This window comes from Balaenoptera ricei, chromosome 8 (genome assembly GCF_028023285.1).
Source record: "Balaenoptera ricei isolate mBalRic1 chromosome 8, mBalRic1.hap2, whole genome shotgun sequence".
Lineage (NCBI taxonomy): Eukaryota > Metazoa > Chordata > Mammalia > Artiodactyla > Balaenopteridae > Balaenoptera > Balaenoptera ricei.
In genome coordinates this window covers 102809597-102834809 of record NC_082646.1, presented here as the reverse complement: position 1 = coordinate 102834809, position 25213 = coordinate 102809597, and the positions used below count along the sequence as shown (strand labels likewise).

General features: G+C 37.3%; 1 protein-coding gene across 1 annotated transcript; it reads left to right on the top strand.

Annotated features, from left to right (window-relative positions):
* The first annotated feature begins 765 nt into the window (after positions 1 to 765).
* On the top strand, positions 766 to 23295 carry LOC132370231 (olfactory receptor 5AN6-like). The gene is given in 2 exon segments (XM_059929957.1): positions 766 to 791; positions 22329 to 23295. Coding segments are annotated over 2 exon segments (993 nt in total).
* The last annotated feature ends 1918 nt before the right edge of the window (positions 23296 to 25213 follow it).

Sequence of the window (25213 nt, the reverse complement as noted above, 5' to 3'; positions counted from 1 at the left end):
GTCTTGCTCTTCTAGGTCTGTCTATCATCTGGATGTACAAATGATTGATGGGACTGAATGAGTCCCTCTCCATGTAAAGTGAGAATTCAAATGTGCCAAGACATTAAGATTCAGATGGCAAAATTCAAGTCATCAGTCAGAAGAGAGAAGAAGTGTTTCGGAGGTTAGAGGTCTCTGCATTGTTTGGAAAATCTGCTATGTAAAGTCTGCCCCCATTACAGCCTTTCCAAATTGCTTTTCAGACAACTTGTTAATAATTGGGGCCATGTTCAGGGGCATAGAAATTCCTTCAGAAATTTTATGTCTGCTTAATTCTATTCCTAGTTGCAAGGATTTAACATGGTTCCATATGCCCATCAAAGGAGCACCAAGGTAGAACCAAGATTGGGGCTGAATTTGGGCAAAACAGGTAGAATTGAGAGGTTCATGGGGAAAAAACTGAAAACCAAATAACTCTTTCATCATCTACATAGGCTCCTAGATCTAGGGTGCTCTATAAGGTAAGATTAATATGGACATGAACATGAAAAGTAAAAGATGAATGACTGCACTTACCCCACCCTCTTGTTGCGTCTGTCATTTAGCTTCTACTTGTCTTGCGTTCTGCTTTGGAAGGAGTCTAATCATGCTTCAGTACCTGCTTCCGGTGCCCAAAGTGCTAACAAGTTTGAAGAGCAAGTTTGAGGTTGGTTTGTTCACCAAAGATAAAAATATCCACTTGTAGCATAGAATGTGTGTTTGTCGGCAGAGAAGTAGAGGGAAAAGATGTATCGGGAGAAGAAGGAGAGGATGTAATCTTTAAGAATCTCTTCTGGTATCAACTAATGTCTGCATTTGAGGTCATTTTGGAAGTTTTAAAAGCTGGGGTTGGGGGTGAATTTGAGAAAGGGCTTTTTCTCTCTCCTTGGAGATGTTTTATTACATTTGCCCTGGAGGGTTTTTTCTTTTTGAAAGAGAAAGGAATGTATCACCCAAACTTCACAGATTTGTAGTTAATTGGTCTCTGGGGTGGCATGGAGAACACATATTCACATAAATGCTCTGAAGACAATGCTTATTAAGCTCTATCCCAGTGGCCAGGTCCTCCGATCCCCCAAGGCTAATCAAGATCTCTTCTGGTACTTCCTGAACAAACTCAGGATAGCAGCGGAACACAAAGGATAAGATAAACACTTACTCTGTAGAAGAAAACACGATTGTATATATATATATACATATATATATATGTATATATATATATATATATTTTTTTTTAAGAAAGTTACTTCTGTTTATATCTATATAATATATACCCCCAGAAATAATTGTATTGTATATACACATTGCATATAATTATGCAATGTGTATATACACATGTATTCACATTTACTTTCTTCCACTCCTTCATAGAACCTCTTTGGCCTGAAATATGTTAGATGAAGGGGAACTCAATCTTACCAAGTTCCTACTATGTGCTAAGCTATGCGCTAACTGTACTGGGTGCTTTATGTGTGTTAACTTACTAAATACTCCAAAATCCCCCTTGAAGAGGAGGAAACTGAAATTTGGAGAAGCTAAATAAATTGCTCAAAATCTTACAGTTAGTTAGGGATTGGTTAAATATTTGAACCCATGACTATGTGACACCAAATCCTGCATATGAATATATGGTATATGCTGTTGTTTTCTTTATTATATTTGTTGTGATGATTGTGATCAGTGGTCTTTTTTAAAAATAAATTTATTTATTATTTATTTTTGGCTGCATTGGGTCTTCGTTGCTACGCGTGGGCTTTCTCTAGTTGCGGTGAGCGGGGTCTACTCTTTGTTGCAGAGCATGGGCTCCAAGCACGCGGGCTTCAGTAGTTGTGGCACAGGGGCTCAGTAGGTGTGGCTCACGGGCCCTAGAGCACAGGCTCAGTAGTTGTGTCGCACGGGCTTAGTTGCTCTGTGGCATGTGGGATCTTCCCAGGCCAGGGCTCGAACACATGTCCCTTGCATTGGCAGGCGGATTCTTAACCACTGTGCAAACCAGGGAAGTCCCGTGATCAGTGGTCTTTGATGTTACTACCATGACTCACTGAAGACCCAGATGATGGTTGTCATTTTTTAGTAATAAAATATTTTTATTTTTAAAAATTAATTAATTTTTTAATTTTATTTTTTTGTATCTTTTAAAATGTTTTCGTTTTTATTTTTTTATTTAAAAAAATTTTTTTAACGTCTTTATTGGAGTATAATTGTTTTACAGTGTTGTTAGTTTCTGCTGTATAACAGAGTGAATCAGCTATATGTATACATATATCTCCATATCTCCTCCCTCTTGTGTCTCCCTCCCATTCTCCCTCCCACACCTCTAGGTGGTCGCAAAGTACGGAGCTGATCTCCCTGTGCTATGCAGCTGCTTCCTACTAGCTATCTATTTAACATTTGGTAGTGTATATATGTCAATGCTACTCTCACTTCGTCCTAGCTTACACTTTCCCCCCTCCCCCCGCACCATGTCCTCAAGTCCATTCTCTACGTCTGTGTCTTTATTCATGTCCTGCCCCTAGGTTCATCAGAACCATTTCTTTTTAGATTCCATATATATGTGTTAGCATACAGTATTTGTTTTTCTCTTTCTGACTTACTTTACTCTATATGACAGACTCTAGGTCCATCCACCTCACTACAAATAACTCAATTTTTAAAAAGTTGTTAATTTAATTAAAAATTTTAATTAAGGGCTTCCCTGGTGGCGCAGTGGTTGGGAGTCTGCCTGCAAATGCAGGGGACACGGGTTCGAGCCCTGGTCTGGGAAGATCCCACATGCCGCGGAGCAACTGGGCCCGTGAGCCACAATTACTGAGCCTGCGCGTCTGGAGCCTGTGCTCCGCAACGGGAGAGGCTGCGACAATGAGAAGTCCGTGCACCGCGATGAAGAGTGGCCCCCACTCGCCGCAACTGGAGAAAGCCCTCGCACAGAAACGAAGACCCAACACAGCCAAAAAAATAAATTAATTAATTAAAAAAATTTTAATTAAATTAGTTTAAATTAAATTAAATTTAACTTAAATTAAATTTAAATTAATTTTAATACATTTTTTAATTTTTTAAAATTAAAAATATTTTTATATCTTTTAAAATATTTTTAAATTAAGGCATGTACGTAGCTTTTTTAGACATGATGCTATTGAACACTTATACACTACAGAATAGTGTAAACATAAATTTTATGTGCACTGGGAAACCAAAAAATTCTTGAGACTCCCTTTACTGTGATTTCCACTTTATTGCAGTGGTCTGGAATCAAACCCACAATATCTCCGAGGTATTCCTGTATTCCCCCAGGATTTTCCCCAAATAAATCGACAATATCTTTCAAGCTTGGGAGGAATAATTTCTCTTCTAAAAGGTTATAGTTTGCACTTATTCTCCTGGAGTATGCTGATTTTGAATCTAATAACAGGCTGGTAGCAATAAAGCCTGGTTTGGTAGGTCTTGACATAAATAGGCATCCTCTTGCAAGGCAATTGCTTCACATGAGGTTAAGAAATGTCACTGAGCAAGGAATGGCTAGTCTCTTCAGACAGGTTAAGAGGGATAGTCTCATGGCTAGGGAAGCTCAGGGTAATTCGGGAGTTCAAGATTATCAGCTTCATTTGAGCCTACTAATAAGTACCTGGTCCGAATCTCAGGGTCTTGTTCTTTTTCAAACACGTCATTACATTAACTAAAGAGGATCTGCAACCCACACAGTTAAACTTGGTCCTGCTTTTAAGTCTTATCAACCCTGAATCTACAATAAATAAAATATTTATTTTAGTTGGAGAGGGTGTGGGGAAAATGGAACCCACCTACACTGTTGGTGGGAATGTAAATTGGTGCAGCCACTATGGAAAACAGTATGGAGGTTCCTTAAAAAACTAAAAATAGAGTTACCATATGATCCAGCAATCCCACTCTTGGGCATATATCTGGAAAAGACAAAAACTCTAACTTGAAAAGATACACGCACCCCAATGTTCATAGTGGCATTAGTTATAGTAACCAAGACATGGAAGCAACCTAAGAGCCCATCAACAGATGATTGGTTTAAGAAGATGTCACACACACAAACACACACACACACACACGCTGGAATATTAATCAACCATAAAAAAGAATGAAATATTGCCATTTGCAGCAACATGAATGGACCTAGAGAATATCAAACTAAGTGAAGTCAGTCAGAAAGAGAAAGGCAAATATATGATATCACTTATATGCGGAATCTAAAAAATAATACACGTGAATAATACAAATGAATCTATATACAAAGCAGAAACAGACTCACAGGTATAGAATACAAACTTATGTTTACCAAAGGGGAAAGGGATGAGGGAGGGGCAAATTAGGAGTATGGGATAAACAGATACAAACTACTGTACATAAAATAGATAAGCAACAAGGATTTACTGTATAGTACAGGGAACTATATTCAATATCTTGTAATAATCTATAATGGAAAAGAATATGAATATATAAATATATAACTGAAAAAAAGAATTAAAATAGCCTGTATTGCTAGCTTTATATATATAGCTGGCTATATATATATATATATATATATATATATATATGCATAAAATAGAGGCACTCCAGTTGTCTGGGAAGTGAGCTGAGGGTTTAAAACCCCAAGCGTATCATTTTTTTGCTGTAAGCTCTCTAGTGGAGTCAAAAACAAACAGGCCATCTAATAGTCATAGTAGTCGTCATTACTAACATAATGATCAAGTGCAGCAGTTGCTTGGTTTTCCAAAGTTTGCCTTCAGTGAAAACTTCATCTGAAGCAATTTCATTATTATATAAGCAACATATGAGCAAAGTCCTTATCTTGTCTTCTGTTATGTGTGTTTCTAGCTTCATCAACTGGAATACTAAAGAATGCACCGCATAGATCAATTACAGTAAAGAATTTACTCCAGTGGGAATGGTGTTAGTAACGTATGAAGGTAGGAAAAACAGGATGTTGAGAGATAACAACTTTGTTTATTGCTTGAAGGTTGTTTATTGCTTGAAGGTCCTGGACAAACCTCCACCCTTGGCCCTTAGGTTTTCTCACTGGTAAAATGAGGTTGTTACAGGGACTAGAGCAAGAGATAATGAGGCCTTGAATCTTGTAATCTTCTATTATGGGCTTTATGCCTTGAAGGGCTTCTTGACTTATAGGGTATTGATTAATTCTGAGAAGACGTTTTGAAGGATCTATTTGAACCTTGATTGGGAGATGCACTGTGAATTTTGCCAACATCAGTTGGAGATTTTGCCCGTAAGGAGAATGGTAGTTAATTCGATAAGGACAAATGATCAGTGTTTCCAGAATCAGCTCTAGTACTGTCACAGATGGAACAAATAAAAGATGTCAAAGTTTCATTTAATTTACATGGTTGGTTAGTTTGATGACTACTGTCAAATTCTAGGATTATTTCCCCCTTTTGGGAGAAAGAAATTCGAGCGTGATACTTCTCTAAGAACTCTCAGACTAATAAATGGGTGGGGTGGAGGAACTAAGGAAAAGAGGGTGTGTATCTCTCAAAGGGCTTAAACAATAGGGGATAGGTTCAGAGACAGGAACCTCTTGAGGTTCATTAGAGATCTCCACTATTTGAACTGTTTTAGGACTCCAAGGCAGGGGCTGTTTTGTAATAGCAGGGTTGAGCACCAAGAATGTGGCTCTGGGTCAGTTAGGACTGGAAGAGATTCATCTCCAATCTGGAGAAATGTTTCTCCAAACAGATTAAGAGGGAGGATTGGGAAGAGCCCCTGTAGTTCCTTGGAGCCTCATCATTGAGAATTGGGAGGATGCTGGAAAGATTTGTTAGAGAGCTGAAAGTACTTAGATTTATAACAATATTTTTTCCAATGTCCTGGCTCTTTGCAATAACAGAAACTAGGAGGGTTTGGCTTCATTTACTAGAGTTGAAGGTTAAAAATTATGGTGGTCTTTCTCTTAGGTGACTCATCTAGTGTATGAGAGAGCTGGTTTGCCAGATTAACTAAATCTGGGGTGGACATAGTTTCTCATTCCATCCTGGTCTTTTTTACTAGAAGAGAAAGGTCCCAGTTCAACCCATAAATAAACATAGAGTTAGGGACTTCCCTGGTGGCACAGTGGTTAAGAATCCACCTGCCAATGCAGGGGACACGGGTTCAAGCCCTGGTCCGGGAAGATCTCACATGCCACGGAGCAACTAAGCCCGTGCGCTACAACCACTGAGCCTGCGCTCTAGAGCCCGCGAGCCACAACTACTGAGCTCGCATGCTGCAACTACTGAAGCCCGCGCGCCTAGAGCCTGTGCTCTGCAACAAGAGAAGCCACCTCAATGAGAAGCCCACGCACCACAATGAAGAGTAGCCCCCGCCCACCGCAACTAGAGAAAGCCCGCGCACAGCAACAAAGACCCAATGCAGCCAAAAATAAATAAATTAATTAAAAAAAACCCAAAAACATAGAGTTAAAGCTACCCAAGTGGAATTAACATCTGAAGGAAGACCAGAATTTTCTTTAAAAATAATCTGAAGTTGATTGTAATAGTTATGAACAGGCTCAGCAGATTTTTGTGTGTAAACCTGAATTTCACTCCAACCAACAGGTTGCTATTTAAAATTTTTGCTGCAATTTTCACTATATCAATGGTTAAGAAATTTTCATTTTATTTGTTAATCAACACATAATTTCCTAATGACTCATTTTGAGTTGAAGTCTTATCTAGTAATTCCAAAGAGTCTAATATACTCTAATGCTTTCCAGAAGTATAATGTTCACATTATTCATAAGTAATTAGTGTTCCTAATAATATTAATCTCATAATAATAAAAAATTGACACTGACAGCAAAGGTAATTGTTTATAAAAAAATCACTATGCCAAGATTTTCTGAAAATGAAAGTCTTTTTAAAACTATGTCCAGGGGCTTCCCTGGTAGCGCAGTGGTTGAGAATCTGCCTGCCGATGCAGGGGACACGGGTTCGAGCCCTGGTCTGGGAAGATCCCACATGCCGAGGAGCAACTGGGCCCGTGAGCCACAATTACTGAGCCTGCGCGTCTGGAGCCTGTGCTCCGCAACAAGAGAGGCCACGATAGTGAGAGGCCCACGCACCGCGATGAAGAGTGGCCCCCACTTGCCGCAGCTAGAGAAAGCCCTCGCACAGTAAACGAAGACCCAACACAGCCATAAATAAATAAATAAATAATTCCCATTAAAAAAACCCAAACAAACAAAAACTAAGACCCAGCACAGCCAGAAATAAATAAATAAATAAATAAATTTATTTAAAAAAAAAAAAAACTATGTCCAAATTAGTTGGCATTTTAATTAAAACATATAGTTAGCTTGTGTTTAATGAAAACATATAGTTAGCTGGGAACAATAATAATATACATTACCATGCATTTCTAATAAACTGGTATCAGAATATTATAGTTGGAGGTATTTCTTCAGAGACAAATTGGAATTTAAAAATCAAAATGATAATCTGTCCTATTTGAATAGTTCTTATATAATGGTTTTCGTATGGGTTGTATATCATAGGATCCTCCCACAAATATACAATGTTGACATATTTAGGTGCATCTCACAGATGAATGAAGGGCTTATGTGAGATCATTTGAGGGTCACAAGACCACACGGATGAAAATAGGCAGGATTCAATCCTGTGCCATGTGATAACATTACCACTTTTTTTTTTTGAAACTATGATGCCTGCTCTTTGAGACTGTTCTTTCATTATGTCTTGATGCCTCTTTTTAAGAATTAAACAGTATGATTTGTGTAAAATGGTACTGTGAATGTGAATTTGTAACTTAACTGTTCTCAATTACATTATCCTTCTCAGAATATATTTGTTTATTAATGTTATTCAACACTTACAATATGCTCAGTAAATTCCCCATCTCCCTGGTCTGGTTTCTTTCCCAGAATTAAACTGCATGAAAGTATCAAGCTCAGGTACTTGAGGAGCTCATGGTAGAGTGCTTAGAGCATGATGAGCATATAATGTTTTTGAGGAAGGTCAATTACTACTGCAATGCTGGGTTCTCTTGTGGATTTTAGTCCCCCAGTCACCTCTTAAAACTCACCCTACAATTTAGGCATACTTCTACCAGGTGGTAGCAACATTTCATAGTGGGGCTAAACTAGCAGGCATCTCTGAAGATAATGGTTTGTTAATAGTTATCTCAGTTGTAACCATGCTGTTTGGGTTCTTAAGGTCTTCTACATTAGCTCTTTTGTTTCAGAGTTAAAAACAGGTCCACAGAGGCCAAGAGCCTAATCCCCCACAGTAGGATGAGAAATGGAACTTAGTTTCTATGACTTCTAGCTTAGTACTTTCCTCTTGCATATATATTTTAAAGACCTCCTAGAGCTCTACCCACCACCAGACCCTCCCATCAAGCCTCTTAGATAGCCTCAACCACCAGAGGGCAGACAGCAGAAGCAAGAAAAATTACAATCCTGCAGCCTGTGGAACAAAAACCACATTCACAGAAAGATAGACAAGATGAAAAGGCAGAGGGCTATATACCAGATGAAGGAACAAGATAAAACCCCAGAAAAACAACTAAATGAAGTGGAGATAGGCAACCTTCCAGAAAAAGAATTCAGAATAATGATAGTGAAGATGATCCAGGACCTCGGAATAAGAATGGAGGCAAAGATCGAGAAGATGCAAGACATGTTTAACAAAGACCTAGAAGAATTAAAGAACAAACAAACAGAGATGAACAATACAATAACTGAAATGAAAACTACACTAGAAGGAATCAATAGCAGAATAACTGAGGCAGAAGAACGGATAAGTGACCTGGAAGACAGAATGGTGGAATTCACTGCTGTGGAACAGAATAAAGAAAAAAGAATGAAAAGAAATGAAGATAGCCTAAGAGACCTCTGGGACAACTTTAAACGCAACAACATTCGCATTATAGGGGTCCCAGAAGGAGAAGAGAGAGAGAAAGGACCAGAGAAAATATTTGAAGAGATTATAGTCGAAAACTTCCCTAACATGGGAAAGGAAATAACCACCCAAGTCCAGGAAGCACAGCGTGTCCCATACAGGATAAACCCAAGGAGAAACACGCTGAGACACATAGTAATCAAATTGGCAAAAATTAAAGACAAAGAAAAATTATTGAAAGCAGCAAGGGAAAAACGACAAATAACATACAAGGGAACTCCCATAAGGTTAACAGCTGATTTCTCAGCAGAAACTCTACAAGCCAGAAGGGAGTGGCCGAATATATCAAGTGATGAAAGAGAAGAACCTACAACCAAGATTACTCTACCCGGCAAGGATCTCATTTAGATTTGATGGGGAAATCAAAAGCTTTACAGACAAGCAAAAGCTAAGAGAATTCAGCACCACCAAACCAACTCTACAACAAATGCTAAAGCAACTTCTCTAAGTGGAAAACACAAGAGAAGAAAAGGACCTACAAAAACAAACCCAAAACAATTAAGAAAATGGTCATAGGAACATACATATCGATAATTACCTTAAACGTGAATGGATTACATGCTCCAACCAAAAGACACAGGCTTGCTGAATGGATACAAAAAAAAGACCCAAATATATGTTATCTACAAGAGACCCACTTCAGACCTAGGGAGGCATACAGACTGAAAGTGAGGGGATGGAAAAAGATATTCCATGCAAATGGAAATCAAAAGAAAGCTGGAGTAGCAATACTCATATCAGATAAAATAGACTTTAAAATAAAGAATGTTACAAGAGATAAGGAAGGACACTACATAATGATCAAGGGATCAATCCAAGAAGAAGATATAACAATTATAAATATATATGCACCCAACATAGGAGCACCTCAGTACATAAGGCAACTGCTAACAGCTATAAAAGAGGAAATCGACAGTAACACAATAATAGTGGGGGACTTTAACACCTCACTTACACCAATGGACAGATCATCCAAAATGAAAATAAATAAGGAAACAGAAGCTTTAAATGACACAATAGACCAGATAGATTTAATTGATATTTATAGGACATTCCATCCAAAAACAGCAGATTACACTTTCTTCTCAAGTGCGCATGGAAAATTCTCCAGGAAAGATCACATCTTGGGTCACAAATCAAGACTCAGTAAATTTAAGAAAATTGAAATCATATCAAGCATCTTTTTGGACCAAAATGCTATGAGATTAGAAATGAATTACAGGGAAAAACACGTAAAAAACACAAACACATGGAGGCTAAACAATATGTTACTAAATAACCAAGACATCACTGAAGAAGTCAAAGAGGAAATCAAAAAATACCAAGAGACAAATGACAATAAAAACACGGTGATCCAAAACCTATGGGATGCAGCAAAAGCAATTCTAAGAGGGAAGTTTATAACTATACAAGCCTACCTCAAGAAACAAGAAAAATCTCAAGTAAACAATCTAACATTACACCTAAAGCAACTAGAGAAAAAAGAACAAACAAAACCCAAAGCTAGCAGAAGGAAAGAAATCATAAAGATCAGAGCAGAAATAAATGAAATAGAAACAAAGAAAACAATAGCAAAGATCAATAAAACTAAAAGCTGGTTCTTTGAAAAGATAAATAAAATTGATAAAATATTAGCCAGACTCATCAAGAAAAAGAGGGAGAGGACTCAAATCAATAAAATTAGAAATGAAAAAGAAGAAGTTACAACAGACACTGCAGAAATACAAAGCATCCTAAGAGACTACTACAAGCAACTCTATGCCAATAAAATGGACAACCTGGAAGAAATGGACAAGTTCTTAGAAAGGTATAACCTTCCAAGATTGAACCAGGAAGAAACAGAAAATATGAACAGACCAATCACAAGTAATGAAATTGAAACTGTGATTAAAAATCTTCCAACAAACAAAAGTCCAGGACCAGATGGCTTCACAGGTGAATTCTATCAAACATTTAGAGAAGAGCTAACACCCATCCTTCTCAAACTCTTCCAAAAAATTGCAGAAGAAGGAACACTCCCGAACTCATTCTATGAGGCCACCATCACCCTGATACCGAAACCAAAGATACTACAAAAAAAGAAAATTACAGACCAATATCACTGATGAATATAGATGCAAAAATCCTCAATAAAATACTAGCAAACAGAATCCAACAACACATTAAAAGGATCATACACCACGATCAAGTGGGATTTATCCCAGGGATGCAAGGATTCTTCAATATACGCAAATCAATCAATGATACACCATATTAACAAATTGAAGAATAAAAAACATATGATCATCTTAATAGATGCAGAAAAAGCTTTTGACAAAATTCAACACCCATTTATGATAAAAACGCTCGAGAAAGTTGGCATAGAGGGAACCTACCTCAACATAATAAAGGCCATATATGACAAACCCACAGCAAACATCATTCTCAATGGTGAAAAACTGAAAGCATTTCCTCTAGGAACAGGAACGAGACAAGGATGTCCACTCTCACCACTATTATTCAACATAGTTTTGGAAGTTTTAGCCATGGCAATCAGAGAAGAAAAAGAAATAAAAGGAATACAAGTTGGAAAAGAAGAAGTAAAACTGTCACTGTTTGCAGATGACATGATACTATACATAGAGAATCCTAAAAATGCCACCAGAATACTGCTAGAGCTAATCAATGCATTTGGTAAAGTTGCAGGATACAAAATTAATGTACAGAAATCTCTTGCATTCCTATACACTAATGATGAAAAATCTGAAAGAGAAATTAAGGAAACACTTCCATTTACCACTGTAACAAAAAGAATAAAATACCTAGGAATAAAGCTACCTAGGGAGACAAAAGACCTGTATGCAGAAAACTATAAGACACTGATGAAAGAAATTAAAGATGATACCAACAGATGGAGAGATATACCATGTTCTTGGATTGGAAGAATCAATATTGTGAAAATGACTATACTACCCAAAGCAATCTACAGATGCAATGCCATCCCTATCAAATTACCAATGGCATTTTTTACGGAACTAGAACAAATAATCTTAAAATTTGTATGGAGACACAAAAGACCCCGAATAGCCAAATCAGTCTTGAGGGAAAAAAACGGAGCTAGAGGAATCAGACTCCCTGACTTCAGACTATACTACAAAGCTACAGTAATCAAGACAATATGGTACTGGCACAAAAACAGAAACATAGATCAATGGAACAAGGTAGAAAGCCCAGAGGTAAACCCACGCACCTATGGTCAACTAATCTATGACAAAGGAGGCAAAGATATACAATGGAGAAAAGACAGTCTCTTCAATAAGTGGTGCTGGGAAAACTGGACAGCTACATGTAAAAGAATGAAATTAGAACAGTCCCTAACACCATACACAAAAATAAACTCAAAATGGATTCGAGACCTAAATGTAAGACTGGACACTATAAAACTCTTAGAGGAAAACATAGGAAGAACACTCTTTGACATAAATCACAGCAAGATCTTTTTTGATCCACCTCCTAGAGTAATGGAAATAAAAACAAAAATAAACAAATGGGACCTAATGAAACTTCAAAGCTTTTGCACAGCAAAGGAAACCATAAACAAGACCAAAAGACAAACCTCAGAATGGGAGAAAATATTTGCAAATGAATCAACGGACAAAGGATTGATCTCCAAAATATATAAACAGCTCATTCAGCTCAATATTAAAGAAACAAACAATCCAATCCAAAAATGGACAGAAGACCTAAATAGACATTTCTCCAAAGAAGACATACAGATGGCCAAGAAGTGCATGAAAAGCTGCTCAACATCACTAATTATTAGAGAAATGCAAATCAAAACTACAATGAGGTATCACCTCACACCAGTTAGAATGGGCATCATCAGAAAATCTACAAACAACAAATGCTGGAGAGGGTGCGGAGAAAAGGCAACCCTCTTGTACTGTTGGTGGGAATGTAAATTGATACAGCCACTATGGAGAACAGTATGGAGGTTCCGTAAAAAACTAAAAATAGATTTACCATATGATTCAGCAATCCCACTGCTGGGCATATACCCTGAGAAAGCCATAGTTCAAAAAGACACATGCACCCCAATGTTCATTGCAGCACTATTTACAATAGCCAGGTCATGGAAGCAACCTAAATGCCCATCAACAAACGAATGGATAAAGAAGTTGTGGTACATACATACAATGGAATATTACTCAGCCATAAAAAGGAACAAAACTGAGTCATTTGTTGAGATGTGGCTGGACCTAGAGACTGTCATACAGAGTGAAGTAAGTCAGAAGGAGAAAAACAAATATCGTATATTAATGCATATATGTGGAACCTAGAAAAATGGTACAGATGAGCCGGTTTGCAGGGCAGAAGTTGAGACACAGATGTAGAGAACAAATGTATGGACACCAAGGAGGGGAAACCGCGGTGGGGTGGGGATGGTGGTGTTCTGAATTGGGCGATTGGGATTGACATGTATACACTGATGTGTATAAAATTGATGACTAATAAGAACCTGCAGTAGAGACAAACACACAAACAAACAAAAACAACTAATACTAAACTTTGTTTGGGTTATTTGTATGGAAATATGTTAATATAAATGTTTCAGACATTGCATGAAATTTCTAAAAATCTTATATGTTCTGGTATAATGTTATAAGTCATAATTCTAGTTATTACTTTAAAATATATATCTCAGAAATAAAAAAAACAAACAAACATACAAACAAAAAGACTAGTCTACAGTGATACCAGGTATTTAATTTGCTTGATTTCCTTTTCCTGAATAGACTGATCATCTAGTTTTTAGAAGAATGACTTCACAGTCACGTTGTTTTCATCAACCCTATTCAGACTTCAGAAAATGCTGGTGAATTTTTATTGGAAGCATTTGATTCTCAGTGGATGCCTAGAGAGAACGAGACTTCTAAACTCACCCATTAACAGTAGAAGTGAGAATAGAAATGAAATATTTGTTGATGGACACATAAGATTTTCATACTCAAAAAAAGATAGTGCCTAATTCATTTGAAATACTTAAGTACATTTTATGAGTTTAAAATATTTTGATCATTGTATCATAAAATAGTAGAAAAATTCAACTACATCAATTTCTGTGGGTTCAGTGTTGTTGTCTAGGGGCCAGTATTCATGGTTAGGGAGCAGAGAACTTAACCAGAGGTGCATGAAAATATCTCTGGCTTTCAGGAAATTAAAACCTAGCTTGGGAAATCATTGTGTATTATCTATTTGTCATAAGAACAAAACAAGATAAAAATTCCCTGGAGTTTTAATATAAATTGAGTCATGAGGAGGTAGAAAAATGGAAATTTGATAATTTAATAATAATATTAGAAACAAAAATAGAGCAACCTTCTACCCTGTTCCAAGAATTATGTAAGGTCCCATAGGTGTAAGATTTCATGCTATCTTTACCATGACCCTACCACCAATCTTGATATCCCTATTTCACAAATGAAGAAATTGAGCTTCAGAAAGATTAAAGTAGCTTGGTCAAGTCATGCAGTAAGTGCTATTGGCCCAAGACTCTAATGCCCATGTTCTTCCTCCTCTTCCAAGTCTATGAAGTTCATATTCATTCAGGATTATACCTAGAATCCCTTTCTGAAAAAGTCCTTTTCAGTTTATTAAGAGTTTTCGGTAATTGGTGTTATCTCTCAATGAACAAATACATTCTTGCCATTAGTTTATGACTGGAGTTGAAAATGCAATCAATATCCTTCTATAGTCAGGATAACCATGCAGGATACTAGAGTTATGTTTCTAAGTACATTGTTGTGACATAATCTTAGGAAATACTTCTGCAAACTTATAATGTGGTAGAGAATCAAAAATAATATGAGGAAGTTACTAGCATTGTGACCATTTCACAGATGAAGAAACAGAGACTTGAAAGAGTTGAGTAGCTTGTTCAGGAGCACACAGGTAGCAGAGATGGGATTTGAAACCATATCTATTTGACTTGAACATCATTAAGCTATACTGTCTGTAAAATAGTAACCTCTCTCCCTTAATTCCCACATCCATTAATAAACAATCCTGAATAGCATGTACTTGGAGATCTTTAGATGAAAACCTTATTTTGATGTTCATACTATTAACACATCTCCCTTCATAGTAATTATTTATTTAGGCGTCTGCCTTCCCTGAGAGACTGCAAGCTCTTTGATGATAAAGTCTATGTGCTATTCTCACTATAGTCTCAGTAGTCCAGTATTTGCACATACTGGACACTTAGTGTTTGGGGAAAGAAGAGAGAAAAGGAGGGGGGAAGGAAGGGGAGAGGGAGGGAGACACATAAGTCAGAGAGTATCCACTGTGTTCCTCTCTTATGATGTCATGTAAAAGTGAGGGGCCCAGATTATGCTGTTGAAGTTGGGTATGCTTCAGATACATTCTACAAATTGTTTGTAGGTAATCATTCACAGCATCCTTATTCCTGGTTTGGGACCCTACAAAGGAAATATATATGATCAACCTGCCAGAGGATGCAGAAGAAATTTTCAACAGATGCACTTGGTAGAATTTTGAAAGATTTGTGTTCAACCAAAATGCTGAACTTTTACCTGAATATGTGTGGAATTCAAGAAGTTCAGGTTTTAGCCTCAATTTCTATACTGTCATATATATTCAGAAGCAAATGCAAAATTTTCTAACACCTTTAGCTTCTTCACCTGAACTATATTATTTTTGTTAGCATATTACTAGACCCTAATGAATGACCAATTTTATATTCATTGTTAATAATAAAAATGGTTTAACTATAATTTGTTGTACATTTACCAAGACTTTATACAGAACCAGACATTTCTCTAAATGTTCAAAATTATCCTTCAAGACTGCATTTAGCAATAAGAGAATAGATGCTTAAAGAGAGTAAGTAACTTGCCCAAAGTCACACAATTAGTGAGAGCAAATCTGAAATCTGAACCCCTGATTTGTCTGCTCTTAAAGCCTGTACTCTGTGACCTTCTACTTTTTTGACTTCATGATATTATTTTCAAGTTTAAAACCTAAACAAAGACTATTTTTTGACATCTGTTGTAGGCTGAAAGTGCCTCCATCCCCCCCAGATAACAGCTCTTAATCCCTGGAACCTGTAAATGTTACCTTTTATGGCAAAATCTTTGCAGATGTGATTTTTTTTTAAAATTAATTAATTTATTTATTTTTGGGTGTGTTGGGTCTTCGTTTCTGTGTGAGGGCTTTCTCTAGTTGCGGCAAGCGGGGGCCGCTCTTCCTCGCGGTGCGCGGGCCTCTCACTATCGCGGCCTCTCTTGTTGCGGAGCACAGGCTCCAGACGCGCAGGCTCAGTAGTTGTGGCTCACGGGCCCAGTTGCTCCGCGGCATGTGGGATCCTCCCAGACCAGGGCTCGAACCCGTGTGCCCTGCATTAGCAGGCAGATTCTCAACCACTGCGCCACCAGGGAAGCCCCAGATGTGATTTTTAAAACTCTTGAGATTGGGAGATTCCCCTGGGTGGACCCTAAATGCAATCACACATATCACACAAAGAGAGATTCTATACAGCCACAGAGGAGAAGGTGATGTGAGGAAGAACATAGAGAAAACGAAAGTGCGGCCTTTGAAGACTGGCGTGATGTGTCCACAGCCAAGAAATGCCAGCAGCCATAAGAAGCTGAAAAAGGCAAGGAACCGATTCTCCCCTGGAGCTCTCTGTAGGGAGTGTACTCTGCTGACACCTTGCTTTAAGCTCAGCGACTCTGATTTTGGACTTCTAGCTTCCAAAACTATGATAGAATAATTTTTTGTTTTAAAGCACTGAGTTTGTGGTACATTTGTCCCTTAGTATACATGGGGATTGGTTCCAGGAGCCCCTGAAGATACCAAAAACTGTGGTTGCTCAAGTCCCTTGTGTAAAATGGGCGGTACTGTTGGCCCTCTGTATCTGCGGTTCCACATCTATGACGGTGACTGAGCTTGTTACAGTTGCCTTAGGAAATTAATACAATGTCAGAACAACTAGATACAAAGGGAAAATGAAGTTATTCCTCCAGGTTTCCAGGCTTTGTGAGTGCCAGACTGATATTATCCAAGACAGATTTTTTTGTTTTTGTTTTGTTTTAATTATCAAGTATCAGATCATTTTTTACCAAAATCTGAAAATCAAAATACAAAGATTTGGTATTTTGGTACTTAAATCAGGATTTTGGTTCCATACTGACACACCTTCTATGTCCAAAGATTAGACTGAGGAGCAATTGGACATGGATAGATACTGATATTTTGATATGTAAAGTCCTTGTTTAAATTTTTATTTTCGGTTTATTGTTATATAATTAAATCTACCCTTTAAAAAGAAACTTTGGGAAAAAAATGAACGTTACATTCAAAAAAGAAGACTGTAAAAATAGGGTGTCTATCTGCATTCTTCCAAATTCTTATTCCAGTTACCAACAGAATATATACCTAGGAAGACACCCACATCAGTATTTGAAACTAGCATGTGTGTCATCTACATTAAAACCTTGAAGAATTTATGCTAGTTAGTATGTGGAAGAGATCAGGTTTAAAGAAGTTGTTAATGTGATTTGAGGTCTCTCTTGAGAGAGAAACGGGTGCTTGAGAAAGGCCCTGGGAGATCTTTACTTATGGTCCTCAAATTGCTGAGCAAGGTCTGGAGCTGAGGACAGGTAAAAGATTCTTAGGGAGCTTATTTCTGGAGCTTTACCTTGGACTCAGCTCTCAGTAATGAGGTGCCTTAGAGTTTACTTCTCCTTTGTAGGATTTCCGTTAAGTACTTTTAAATTAAAATTTTAACTTCAAATCATTGTAAATTCACATGTAGCTCTAAGATAATAATACAATAACAGCTGGTGTACCTTTTACTCAGTTTCCCCCAGTGGTAGCATGTTTAAAAACTATAGTACATCACAACCAAGATATCCACCTTGATACCGTCAAGATATAGTAAGCACTTTTTCTATACTGTTCCAGAAGAGATAGTTGAATAAACTACAATTCCACAAATATTTGTTACATACCTACATTTTCTGGTTCAGCCACTAAACTAAACCTCATTGTGGTACATTGTTAGTTTAATGGACACCAATGAATCACATCTCCTTATTTCCATGTCCCTGTATAGTCCCCTACCACACTGATTCTTTGCTTGGTCATGTGACTGACTTCGGTCAATGAAACATCAGCACATTTGACACAAGCAGGGGCCTGATGAGCATTTGTTGTTGGAGCTGGCTCTCTTGGAACCCTGAGATCACACTTAGAAGACTCTAGGATGAAAGGCCATGTGGAGAGAGAATTTCAGCCATCCCAGCCATTTCAGCCATCCCAGGTGAGACCTAAAACAGATGAGGTCATCTCAGACCATCCAAACCATCAGATAAATACAGCTATGTCAAGGATCCAAGTGTGACCAGCAGATGCACCAAGAAAAACATGAGAAATGATAAATTGTTGGTGTTTTAAGTCAATAAGTTTGAAGTAGTTTGTTACACATCAATATATAACTGATATATTAGGTGTTAAAGAAATATTAAAAATATATTTATTCTTGCCTAAAAGCACAGGTTAAAGTCTAATGGGAAAACTCATAAAAATAAAATAAGAACAGTGAGATTCTGGGACTTCCCTGGTGGCGCAGTAATTAAAAATCTGCCTGCTAATGCAGGGGACATGGGTTCAAATCCTGGCCCAGGAAGATCCCACATGCTGCGGAGCAACTAAGCCCGTGTGCCACAACTACTGAGACTGCGCTCTAGAGCCTCCGAGCCACAACTACTGAAACCCGACTGCCACAACTACTGAGCCCACGTACCACAACTACTGAAGCCCGCACACCTAGAGCTTGTGCTCCACAACAAGAGAAGTCATCGTAATGAGAAGCCCAGGCACTGCAACAAAGAGCAGCCCCTGCTCCCCAGAACTAGAGAAAGCCTGCGCGACACAGCCATAAATAAATAAATAAATAAATAAACTTATGTATAAAAAAACAGTGAGATTCTTACTGTACTAGAAAAATATACAGATGCTGAGGGAGCATAGAAGAAGGAGCCCATATTCATAAGAGGGACAGATTTCCAGTGTAGGCAGGAAAATATGCTTACCTTTGTACATTGTGTATTTCCCTCTTCATATTAAATCACCTATTTTCTTCACCTTCCTTTCTGAAAATATATGAATGACAATAGTGAACTGGTCCAGGAGCCATTTGAAATACTTATTTAATCTTCCTTCCCAAATGATAGTCTTACTTGGCGCCTGGCAGATGTTAGATATTCAATAACATCAAATTACTTGCTGAACAGAGAAACATTTTCTGTGACTTATAAATAGTGATTTGATTTGGGCTTTATTATTAAAAAGAAATAAATGTAAAATATTTATCTCATGGGATGTAAAATTTTATTTTGGGAATATAACATTTTGTTGTATTAAGTTAAGAGGGAAAGATAGAAAGCAAGGATAGGAGAATGACTTTATTTCTTAACTGAGTGTTAAACTACTCTTGGTAACTTGTGCTGTTGGAAGCATATGAATAATTTATTATGCCGTTTGTTAGTTCTCCAAAATCTTAGAAATGGCATTTCCATGTTGAGCAACTGCTCATCCGCTTTTATTTTCAAACTTCGAAAGCTACTTTTCCATAAATTTTATTTTTATATGGGATTCTGAGAACACTGTATATGCAATGAATTTCCATAATAAAAAAATTCTAGAATAATGGTAAGTTTGCTCCTTAAAAGATTCACTCTGTTTACTGCTCTCGATGTCATCCTTTTGACATCACAGGTGACAGGATTGCACTATTTCTGCTTGGCCTGTCCATGCATTTCACATGCCTGAAGGAAAGTGAGGAAGCAGTATGTATTCTACTCTTCTGGACCTCTTATTTTTAATCACAACCAATGATTTTGATTGCTATATGTTTGGTCTTGAATGAACGGTGGGGAGTGATAACAGATAACGAAAGGAAACAACATAAAAATAATTGAGGAATGAATATGAAATATTCTATTTATTTTTCTAGTTATGTAACCTTTCTCTACTACTGGGAGTTTTAATCATTATCATCATCATCATCATTATCTAAATACTTTATTTCATTTTCTCTTATTTTTGAATTAGCAAATGTACTTTATGATGAATATTTTACCATTTCTGCCTTGTCATTAAAAAAAAACCGTTTTGTTTAAAATGTGTCAAAGGTATAAGGATCAAAAACGAATCAACTTCACTGAAAGCATTTTCTAAAATTTCAAAAATAATCTTATGGCTTCAGGATCTCCAGAGCACAGGTATTTTCAGGACAGACATGACAAAACATACTGTAGAAACACCACAGCAACTGGTGTTTCCAAAGAAACCTTTGTTTAACTTCTTGAAATATAACTACATTATAAATGTAGCTGATAGACTCTTTCTATCTATACTGAAGGTGTTCTAAGTCCATAAACGTGTGATTCAGATCTTACTGTAGGGACATAGTCTGAATCCTGTGGCCTCACTGGGGACACTGATGGATGGTATTGAGTCAGTACAGTTTTTCCTTTTCTAGTAGTCAAATGATCGTCTTTTGGGGGTATTAAAATAATATCTTAAAATATTAGGTTACCTTTCTTTCAGTGTGTTTTCCTACCATGACTACTGTTCCCTTATTTGTAAAAAAAAAGGTCCCTATGATATAAGGAGAATAGCCACAATTATCTCGTTTTACGATGAGGAGACTGAAGACACAGAGAAGCTATAACAATGTAGGGACAGAGCTTGGAATCAACCCAGGTGCTCAGTCAAGTTTGATAGTCTCAATATTATAATATTTATTACAATTGTTAGTGTTTTTTTTGTTATTTATAGAACAACTTAGCAAACAAAAATCGTCTGTTATTTCCCCCCCAAATTAATGTAAGAATGAAATGCAATAAAAAATGCCTTTTTATTTACCTGAGTTCATCATAAAGATCTTTTGAAGACATAAATATGAGGACCATCAAAATGATCTCAGGGACTTCCCTGATGGCATAGTGGTTAAGAATCCGCCTGCCAATGCAGGGGACACAGGTTCGAGCCCTGGTCCGGGAAGATCCCACATGCCGCGGAGCAACTAAGCCTGTGCATCACAACTACTGAAGCCCACGCGCCACAACTACTGAAACTTGTGTGCCTAGAGCCCGTGCTCCGCAACAAGAGAAGCCACCGCAATGAGAAGCATGTGCACTGCAACAAAGAGTAGCCCTGGCTCACTGCAACCAGACAAAGCCCGCCCGCAGCAGTGAAGACCCAACACAGCCAAAAATAAATAAATAAAATAAAATTAATAAATTTATTACAAAAAAAGTGATTTCAGACTGAAAAAGTGAAGGAATGTTTTTCTTACCACTCATCAAAATATTCTATTATTTTAAATAAAATATAGTCATAAGTAGTTATAAAATGTGCAGGACTGGACACATGGTACATGGACTGTTAGATTAAAAATTGGGCAGAATAGGGAATCCATAAACAATTTCATCATAGAAGTGACTTTAATCAGTGGAGAAATCATTCAATTAATTGTGTTGGGAGAGTTTGGAAAAACAAAACCAAAATAATCTCATACTTATGCTTCATGCTGTGTACTAAAATGCTCCAGAAATTTTAAATGTAAATATAAAAATACAAGTGAATTAAAAGAGAATATTAAAAAGACTTTTGGATTGTGTAAAGAAATATTTTTCAGTATAATACCAAGGCCAGGAACCATAAATATCATAGAAAATTGAGTACCTAAAAATAAAAGAAATCCATGTAGAAAACCCAACATAAACAATATTGGTATTATTTAAATGATAAACTTGGAAAAGATTTAGCAAAATATATGAGGGAGAAAGAGTTATGATCCTTGGTATGTTAAGAGCTCCTACAAATCAATAATAAACAACCTACTAAACAAATGGGTGAAAAAATATATAAGTAAATCAATAAAGTAAGTGCAAATAAAAAATAATGAAAAAAAAATTTTTTTTTACGTGTAAGATTGTCAAAGAGTAAAGCTAAATAATTATGGGTAGTGTTGAATGGAATGGTAAGATATATTATCATAAAATCTTGAACTTGTGTAAACTAGTACCAATTTTTAGACAGCAGTTTGGCAACATCTGTGTGTTTATGTGTGCACACGTGTGTGTGCAGAAAAATTTGCCACAAACTATCAAGTATAACTGAGAAACGGGATTCCCAATGTTTTTTAAATAATTTTTATAATTTCTTACATTGTTTAAAAAAGTTATCTTGACTATGGATAATTTTTGTCCAAAAACATGAGACTATATCCAAAACAAGTATGCTTCATAATATTAAAAATAGACAATCATTAACCCAAACTTCTTCTGCAGTTTGAAGAGACTTCAAGACAAGGGCTGGAGGAAGGAACAATACAACAGTCACCAAATTTATCTTCTTGGGATTCTCAGATTCTCCCAAGCTCAAGATTGTTCTCTTTTCAGTGTTCTTGGGGACTTACCTCTTGACAGTGGCCTGGAACCTGGGTTTCATCATCCTGGTTAGGATGGACTCCTACATACATACACCCATGTACTTCTTCCTCAGCAGCTTATCTTTATCCTTCTTAGATTTCTGCTATGTTACTTCTACAACACCCAAAATGCTCTCAGACTAGTTCTGGAAGCCTGAATTCATCTCCTTTATGGGATGCACCATGCAATACTTCTTTTTCGCTAGCCTGGGTCTGACTGAATGCTGTCTCCTGGCAGCCATGGCTTATGATCGCTATGTTGCTGTCTGTAATCCTCTGCTCTACACAGATATCATGTCCCCCACCCTGTGTGTGCAGGTGGTGGTTGGAGCCTATATAGTTGGATTCTTTGGCTCATTGATCCAACTGTGTGCTTTACTTCAGCTCAATTTCTGTAGACCAAATGGTATCAATCACTTCTGTGACCTGCCTCAATTATTAGTCCTCTCCTGCTCTGAAACCTTTTTCTTACAAGAGATAAAGTTTGTGATAGGAGTGATTTTTGGTGTGACATCCGTCTTAATCATCATGATATCTTATGGTTATATCACTGCCACCATCCTGAAGATCAGCTCAGTTGAAGGCAGGGCCAAGGCCTTCAACACCTGTGCTTCTCACCTGACAGCAGTGACCTTTTTGTTTGGATCAGGACTCTTTGTCTGTATGCATCCCAGCACTGATAATTCTCTGGGCTATGACAAGATGGCATCGGTCTTCTATACAGTGGTGATCCCCATGTTGAATCCTTTGATTTACAGTCTAAGGAACAAGGAAATCAAAGATACCCTTACGTGGTGTAAGAAGAAGAGAATGTTTTCCCATTGTCTCAGTTAAATGTGTGGTAGATTAGTGACCCTGTTGACTGGAAGCTTCTAGACTATGTAAGAGAAATGCATTTAACATTATTCCTGGTGCTCTGGCAGGATTTCAAGTGAGTCAACCCATCTAAATCCAGCACTGGCTCAGTGTCAGGCAAATCCTGTGGCTTCTTTGAGTCTTGACAGTTGACTCTCCCTCTTACGCCAGCAATGACTTCACAAATTAATATATTAATTTTTATGTCAATATAACCTTCAGTTTCTCAGTGTTTGACCCTAACATACCCTTTCAGAATTTCAGACTGCAGGCTGGAGAGAATGGGACTAAACACAGGTCAGTAAATGATCTTTCTCATACACAACATCACAAGTAGAAAAACAACCACTTTGTCATAGACTTCAAACTCTCTGGGCTCCTAGGCAAATTCCAGTTGATGAAAACGGGATGTGGAGAGAAGCATAACTTTAGACTTTGACCTAACCTCCTTGCCATGGAAAATACCACATGGAGTTTCATATAGAGTTTGTTTTCTGAGTTTCTATTTTTAGAACCTAAAACACCAATAGGAGAATGAACAAGGGACTTCTATGATACTATCCTGACCTGGGAGAGCTAAAATACAAAGAAAAGAAGTGATCATTTGAATTCTGAAATATATTGAAAAGATTACATTTCTGTTATTAAGGCAGATTGAATAGCATAGATGCACCCACCACTGAAAAACTACTAAAGATGCTGGACAAAATATTTTTTAGAAAATATTTAAAAATACACTTCTGAGCAAACAAGAAAAGAAAAGGAAATCTCCAACCTCCAAATGTAAAGAAAAATCATGAATCCTGAGAGTAAAGGCAGCTCTGAAGACGACTTTCACATTGGGGGGATCTGCTGCACTCTGGTAATATTTGGCCTGTATTGTGACAAGCACGTGAAGCTCGGGGAGAGGGAGACCAAACCCAAACTCTCGGGGAGAGTTTGATAGGAGACCCAGACATACATATGAGAGTCCAGTGGACTAGACTTTGATATGAAAGGAAATTAAGGAAAAAAAAGTCCTATCTCACAAAAAAGAAATCTCAACTCTCTCAGGCTTCGTGCTGGGTATGGGGAAAAGTAAACTGAAAATTTGTAACCACGCATCCTCATGGAGGTTTGTGGTCTGAATTCACACAACCTGTGCAGATAAAGGAATCTTAGGTGAGCATTAATTTTAAAACAGCCCCAGGTTGGTAGTACCCTCAAGTACCAATCAAAAGCAAATGCAAATCCTTAAGAGAAAATCTTAAACCCAAGCTGAAATAATTCCCCCATATAACTTTCTGAAGAAAATCAAGTTGTACAAATCTTAAAGTACACAAGGAAACAAGACCTGATAGATGAAAGCTAGAAAGACCTGTCATGTCAAACCTATAAAGACATCAGGAATGGCAATTGTCTTAATACAAATAAAAATTAGATATGACTGATATGGTCAAAGTTAAGAAGGGGAATTGAAAATATCTTTAAAGACCAGGACAATGAAGGATTTCTGCATCTGGAGGTGTGGTGAATTGTATACTCTACCTGAATGACTCTCGTAACTGAGACACCTGAAATGCTAAATTTGAAGTAAAATCATCTTTTAAATGAACTTCCAATTAACTTAATGAAAAGGAGTAATAAGCTAAACCCTCAAAAGTAGTGAAACCAGGAACCCAGGAGAGTAAACAAATGCTAAAAATGGCTATCAGTTGGAGAGTCTTGCTACAGGCTAGAGCCCCTGACTTCTTCTATGTGGACTGCATGGGTGGTGAAAGCTCAGAAGACAAGACTTAGGACATGCCCCAGGTGAAGTGGAAGGCTATAACCTCAGTATAAATTAGCAAGAATTCCCACAGATTATGTTCAAGAACAAAAAGAGCAGTTCATCGTAAAAACTAAAATAAAAGCGCAA